At 53.7% G+C, this 6,849-nt stretch overlaps 1 protein-coding gene across 1 annotated transcript; it reads left to right on the forward strand.

The window, feature by feature from the left end:
- The first annotated feature begins 826 nt into the window (after positions 1-826).
- On the forward strand, positions 827-5,315 carry DPEP2 (dipeptidase 2). The gene is made up of 10 exons (XM_008567215.1): positions 827-1,065; positions 1,378-1,504; positions 1,909-2,038; positions 2,122-2,263; positions 2,571-2,640; positions 2,758-2,934; positions 3,321-3,405; positions 4,027-4,102; positions 4,727-4,862; positions 4,957-5,315. Exons 1-10 carry the CDS (start codon positions 827-829, stop codon positions 5,212-5,214), a joined length of 1,440 nt encoding a protein of 479 aa, XP_008565437.1. The 3' UTR covers positions 5,215-5,315.
- Positions 5,316-6,849: the final 1,534 nt, after the last annotated feature.

Below are 6,849 nucleotides of genomic sequence, written 5' to 3' on the forward strand. Positions count from 1 at the left end.
TGTGCCTCCATTTGGGTCCTCGGGAAGTGTAGCATCTCCTGAGGAGGGAGCTCTTTCCAGAGGCTGTTTGGGGAAGCTGGAAGAGGGGTGCTCGTGGCAGTTCCCACTTGCGGGCTAGAGTCTCCAGCGGATGGATTTGGGGAGAGTGGTAATCAGAGGTACAGGGTCCCTTCCTGAATCCAGAATACAGTGGTAGGGGAGAGTGGTAATCAGAGGTACAGGGTCCCTTCCTGAATCCAGAGTTCACAAGATTAACCCTTCATTTCCAGAGACTATCTCCTCCCCGGCGCCCACCCCACGTGGCCCAGCACAGGGAAACCCAGAATCCAGAGCACTGTGGTCACAGAGACCCTTGTGGCCCTCGGTGTAGCCGTGGTAGGCTGCAGGCCGTGGGGGACAGGATGTGGTCGGGAGAGGTCTCAGAGCCCAGGGCCACTCTTTGGGAGAAGCACCCCAGGCCCTCTCTCTAGGACAGCAAGCCTAGGGGCAGCGGGGAACAATCTGGGTCAGCCCCCTGGGAGCAGTGGGGACCGGGGGGAGGGGCGGAGGAAGCCCATAACGGGAGGTGAGGCCGGCCCAGCCCTCCCAGGCGCCCTTCGAGATCGGGGCAGGAGGGGCGTGGCGCCCCCTGGTGGCAGCGCTGCGCGGCATCCCGGCTCTCCGCGTATCGGTCGCAGGATCTCGCGACTCCAGCCCCCTCCTGCAACTCCGCGCCGCTGAGTGGCCTGAATCGAGGGTCCGGACTTCGTCGTCGTCCTCTGCCTTTCGACCGCCCTCTCAGCTCTCGCGACCGTCACCCCTGCCCTCTTGCCCGGCCCTGCGCAACATGCAGCCCGCGGACCTACAGGGTTCCCGCGCTTTCGGCCTGCGACCTCTGCTGTGCCTGCTGCTGTTCCAGCTGCTGCCGCCACCCCCGGTAACCCGCGCCCAGACCACGCCGGGCGCCCCCAGTTCCCCGACAGCGCCAGACGCCCCCAGCGCCCTCACCACGCCGGGCACCGCCAGTGCCCTGGGCCTGCGAGAGCGCGCGCGGGCCCTGATGAGGGACTTCCCGCTCGTGGATGGGTGCGTAGGTGTGGCGTGGGGGCAGGCGGGGCTGAGCGCATCCCTGGGCATGGGGAGGGGGCCCTGAGCATGCAGGGCTAGCGAGGAGGCTCCCCAACGCCACCCCTGTATGCCCTCTTTCCCATCATCCATGGGTGCCCTTTCCCCTCCTCAGTCACCCCGTCCCTGGTGGAAACCCCCCAGCCCAGGCCTCAGAGCAATCTGTGTGACAGTATGGGGTGGGGGACCCCCCGGATATGTCCTGCCTGACCTGGAGGCCTAATGGGCCCACCCGCTTGTCCTTGACTTGACCCTACTTTAATATCCCTCCAGCCACAATGACCTGCCCCTGGTCCTGAGGCAGTTTTACCCCAAGGGGCTACAGGATGTTAACCTGCGCAATTTCAGTCATGGCCAGACCAGCCTGGACAGGCTTAGAGATGGCCTCGTGGGCGCCCAGGTACCACAGGGACACACAGGGTGTCACAGCATGGCTGCTGGGGAATGTTGGGGAGTGGGGACCCAGAAATCACAAGTCACATGGAACTCAGTTACCATAGCAACTCAAAAAGTGCCATGGTATAGATGCGGAGGGCTGCAGGGGCTACAGTTTGACGGGTATGAAGGTACTACAGAACAAGCAGTGCGTGGGCCGCCCGTGGCTCACTCGGGAGAGTGTGGTGCTGATAACACCAAGTCAAGGGTTAAGATCCCCACCCCCTAATTCGTCATCTTATTAAAAAAAAAAAAAAAAAGAATAAGCAGTGTGTTGCATGTGACCTCTGGGTGCTGTGTCAGCTGGGGAGGCTATCAGGGAGCTCCAAAGCAGTGCTTGCCTAAGCCAGCTCCTGGCCTTGCCTCCAGTTCTGGTCGGCCTACGTCCCATGCCACACTCAGGACCAGGATGCCCTGCGCCTCACCCTGGAGCAGATTGACCTCATTCACCGCATGTGTGCCTCCTACTCTGAACTGGAGCTTGTGACCTCGGCTGAAGGTAGGTGGGTTGGTGGGGGCAGTTAGGGACTAGATTGAGCTATCCAGCCTTTGAAAATAATTGCCTGACCTACCTGCCCCCAGCTCTGAACAACAGCCAGAAATTGGCCTGCCTCATTGGTGTGGAGGGTGGCCATTCACTAGACAGCAGCCTCTCCATCTTGCGTACCTTCTATGTACTGGGAGTGCGCTACCTGACGCTCACCCACACCTGCAACACACCCTGGTGAGCACAGTGCAGGTCGTGTGGGCCCACTGAGGCAGGGACTGCCCAAGGTCATACTGTGGACCCAGATCAAGCCTTATCCCTGGGATCTGATGCTGACCCTGGAGTGGGGAGGGGAGCTGGGATTCTGGGGTTTGCCTAGCAAGACTGGATCCCAGCAGGGCTTTCCTACTGCTGGGCACAGCCCATCCTAGGTCACTGTTTTTGCTCCAAGGGGTTGCAAAGACAGAGACAGTTTGGTAGGATCTCTAGGCTCTTGTGGCCAAAGGACGGCCACCAGTCAAACTGTCTCCTGGCCGTCCTGCAGGGCAGAAAGTTCGGCTAAGGGTATCCACTCCTTCTACAACAATGTCAGCGGGCTGACCAGTTTTGGTGAGGTAAGGACCCTGGTTTCTTCTCCACCCTACAGAAATATACACACCCCTCCTGTTCCCTACAAATAAATGTGCACACGTGTGTACATCTGATATCCTCCTCTCAACTCGTCCTGGCAGAAGGTGGTGGCAGAAATGAACCGCCTGGGCATGATGGTAGACTTGTCCCATGTTTCGGACATGGTTGCACGGCGGGCTCTGGAAGTGTCGCAGGCACCTGTGATCTTCTCCCACTCAGCTGCTCGGGGTGTGTGCAATAATGCTAGGAACGTTCCTGATGACATCCTTCAGCTTCTGGTGAGAAACTGCCCAGCCCTGGAATCTAAAGCCAAAAATTCAAACCAGGAACCCTTGAACCTGAGCCCCTGCTCCCTCAACTTCCTCAGACCCCAGGCTGGACATCTTCTGTTGCACAAACCCACAGTCAACAGCCCCTGAACTCTTGAAGCTAGGGGTGGAAGGTTCTAGATGGCAAATACTCCTCTATTCCTCAAACCCAGCACCAAGACACTTCCACTCAAACAGGGCCCAGACTCCTCCATTCACACAAACCTAGAGAGGTGAAGTCTCCTCTGATTCCCAAAGCTGTGGCTGAATACCTTCCTCCAGGGCCCTAGTGGGTGGGCAGGCATGCAGTTGTGCTTGGAGGGCCAAGCTGAGTGTCCATTTGACCACCCCTGTAGAAGAACAATGGTGGCATTGTGATGGTGTCCTTGTCCGTGGGGGTGCTGCAGTGCAACCTGTTAGCCAATGTGTCCACTGTAGCAGGTAAGCCTCTTCCCCTCATCCCTGGGGTCTCTGAACAGCTCTAATTTGGACCTGAAGCCTTGTGGGCCTCAGGAAAGTCCCAGCAGTTTGACCAGAAATCCAATAATGGAAAGTACGTAGCAGCTTGGTGCTATGTGGAACTGGATGCACAGAGTCGATACTGGGCGTAAGTGAGGCAGGCAGACATACAGCCCAGGTGTTAACCATCTGTGCCTCTGCAGGGGCTACCAAAGCACCCTGCCCTGCCTCTGGCCAAGGGATTGGGCAGCCTCATGGGTCTCTGGGGTCTTTGTCCGTTGTCACTGTCCCTCTCGTCTTCCACATCCCTGGAAAGGAGCCCTCACTGGGGTCTCAAGGGTTCTAGAGGCAGGGTGAATCCTGCATGGGAAATGGCCCAAATAGATGGCTCTGGGGTCTACTCCAAATCTGAAGTCCAGTCTAGAGCCAGCTGGGATCAGTTCAGGTCAAACCTCGGGGCCCTCAAGTTGCCATCTGGGTGCCAGGCCATGAAAGAATTGGCCTGCATGGCCTCCCAGCTGCAAAAAGGGGAATCGGCAGAGTCCAGCCCCAGTGTCACCCCTGCCCTTGAAGCCCCATACTTCTGACTCTCCATCCCCCCAGATCACTTCGACCACATCAAGGCAGTCATTGGATCCAAATTCATTGGGATTGGTGGAGATTATGATGGGGCCAGCAAGTGAGTGCTTCCCTGTGGCTTGTCTGGGAATGGCTGTACAGCAGTGGGGTCATCACAGTCACCATGCCCACCACACCATAGTCCTCATGACCTTAGGCCTTGACTATCTGGCATCTCCCCATTCCCAGGGTCTGTTTTGTGGGCTCTTCTGTCTGTCTTCAGCCCAGTGGCCCCACTCTGGGACATGATATGTGGCTAAACCACCAGACAGAGCTCATTTGCTCAGCGCTCACACCCGCCCCAGCCCCAGCAGATGACCCTCTCTGTGAGCATACTATTGGCAAAGTCTGGTGTGGGCTCACCATCTTCTCTGCCCATGGATGGGGTTATGCTTGCAGGGGGTCAGCCTGGTTCTTAAGCTTTTCTTCTTTTTTGAGTTCAGTGAAAGGCATAGATCTTAATAGTACAATTTAATGAGTTTTGACAAATATTCCAGGAGGTTTGAGGCCCCCTTTTGAAAGATGAAGAGCAGGGGCAAATCACTTCCTCTCTCCAAATCTCCATTTGCCATATCTGACCAGGGCCAGGGTTCAGGGGCCCCTGGACACATAAGGCTGTGGTTCTGAGTCAGGATCAGGGAATCAGGTCTGAGGCTCACCTGCTAGCTGGCTGGTGGCCACACAGGTTCCCTCAGGGGCTGGAGGATGTGTCCACATACCCCATACTGATAGAGGAGTTGCTGAGTCGTGGCTGGAGTGAGGAAGAGCTTCAGGGTGTCCTTCGTGGAAACCTGCTGCGGGTCTTTGGACAAGTGGAACAGGTATGCTGGGATGGGCAAGAAAGTGGCTCACGGGTCTGAGTAGGTGTGTGGGGGAGAGCTGTGGGAGCTGCCGACCACTGACTGCCACCTCCAGGTACGGGAGGAAAACAAGCAGCAAAGCCCCTTGGAGGACAGCCTCCCGGATGAGCAGCTGAGCAGCCCCTGCCGCTCCATCCTCTCACGTCTGCACCAGAAACATCATCTGCTTCCAGACTATAAACTAACAGAGGTTCCCACACGTTGGACCCCCAAGTTATCACTCAAGTGGTCATTCTCAAAATCCTCCCCCTGCATGGCTCCAGGCCTTGCAGTCGTTGCTGCTTTCCTTGTCTTTGTTCTGTGGCTCTGGTGACCCAGTTAGTCCTGGCAGATCTCACTATGGCAGCCACAGACACCCACAAAGTTTTCTTGTTGTTCAGGCACAAACATTTCCTGAAAATAAATGTTTTGGACATGGAACCAGGCATGAGTGTCCTTCTCTGCAGTGGGGTCTGATGGCACAGGCTCCCAATGCTGGTGGTTGGTGGGGGGTCACTGGTTGCTTAAAGAAGGCCTGTTGGCAGTGGTCTGATATGACCCAGATGGTTAGGCTCAGCACTGGACAAAGACAGTGGGTGGATCTGGCTGTGGGAGGGTGGACCCTATTCTCTGTTCCCTCTGAGTAGCATATCTCATTCCATATGCTGACCCACTGGCCACCACCTGGGGATCTTTCAGGGAATTCTGGTTCAGATTCTCAAGAAGGGAACCTGCCTAGATCACAAATGGCCTTTGTTTCTCTTTTGAAAGAACCCAGAATGCCAGGCCACCTCATGGGCCAGGGGCCTCCAATGACTGGATACCCTGGATGTGGGGACCACCTGCCATCCCTCTGAGTCTTCTTCTCCAAGAGGCACAAGCTACTTAGGCATCCACCCCATCTTAACCCTAGGCCATTAGTGGTAACTAACAGCAACTGCAATAATATGAGCTAATATTAAGAGCTAATACTAATAATGACAGCTAATAATAATAAGTAAACTATGACAATAATAAATGATGGCTAATAAAAATAATAGTTAATACTACTAGTCTATGTATGCCCCGTGACTGAGCAATTTCACCCCAGGTATATTTCCAACAAGAATGTATACATATGTTCCCCAAAAGGAATATGAGATCATATTTATAGCAGCACCATTCATTTTTTTTTTTATTGTGAGCTGAGCCGTACAATGAATTTATTACTTTGCATTTGAGAGTAAAATAAACAACAAGATATACAGCAGGATTCCTTTATTTATTTATTTATTTTTAATTTTATTTTGTCGATATACAATGAGGTTGATTATTGTGGCCCATTACTAAAACCCCCTCCCTCCTCCCTCTCCCCCCTCCCACCCAACAGTGTCCTTTCTGTTTGCTTGTTGTATCAACTTCAAGGAGTTGTAGTTGTTATGTCTTCTCCCCGCCCCCCGAATTTGTGTGTGTGAATTTATTTATTTATTTTTAGCTCCCACCAATAAGTGAGAACATGTGGTATTTCTCTTTCTGTGCCTGACTTGTTTCACTTAATATAATTCTCTCAAGGTCCATCCATGTTGTTGCAAATGGCAGTATTTCATTTGTTTTTATAGCTGAGTAGTATTCCATTGTGTAGATATACCACATTTTCCGTATCCACTCATCCGATGATGGACATTTGGGCTGATTCCAGCTCTTGGCTATTGTGAAGAGTGCTGCAATGAACATTGGGAAACAAGTGTACCTTCGACTTGATGATTTCCATTCCTTTGGATATATTCCCAGCAGTAGGATAGCTGGGTCATATGGTAGATCTATCTGCAATTGTTTGAGGAACCTCCATACCTTTTTCCATAGAGGCTGCACCATTATGCATTCCCACCAACAATGTAAAAGAGTTCCTTTTTCTCCGCAGCCACGCCAGCACTTATCTTTCAGTGTCTTTTGGATTCTCTATTGACGCCGAAAAAGCATTTGATAAAAT

This window comes from Galeopterus variegatus, unplaced genomic scaffold (assembly GCF_000696425.1).
Source record: "Galeopterus variegatus unplaced genomic scaffold, G_variegatus-3.0.2 Scaffold18, whole genome shotgun sequence".
In the NCBI taxonomy this organism is placed as follows: Eukaryota; Metazoa; Chordata; class Mammalia; order Dermoptera; family Cynocephalidae; genus Galeopterus; species Galeopterus variegatus.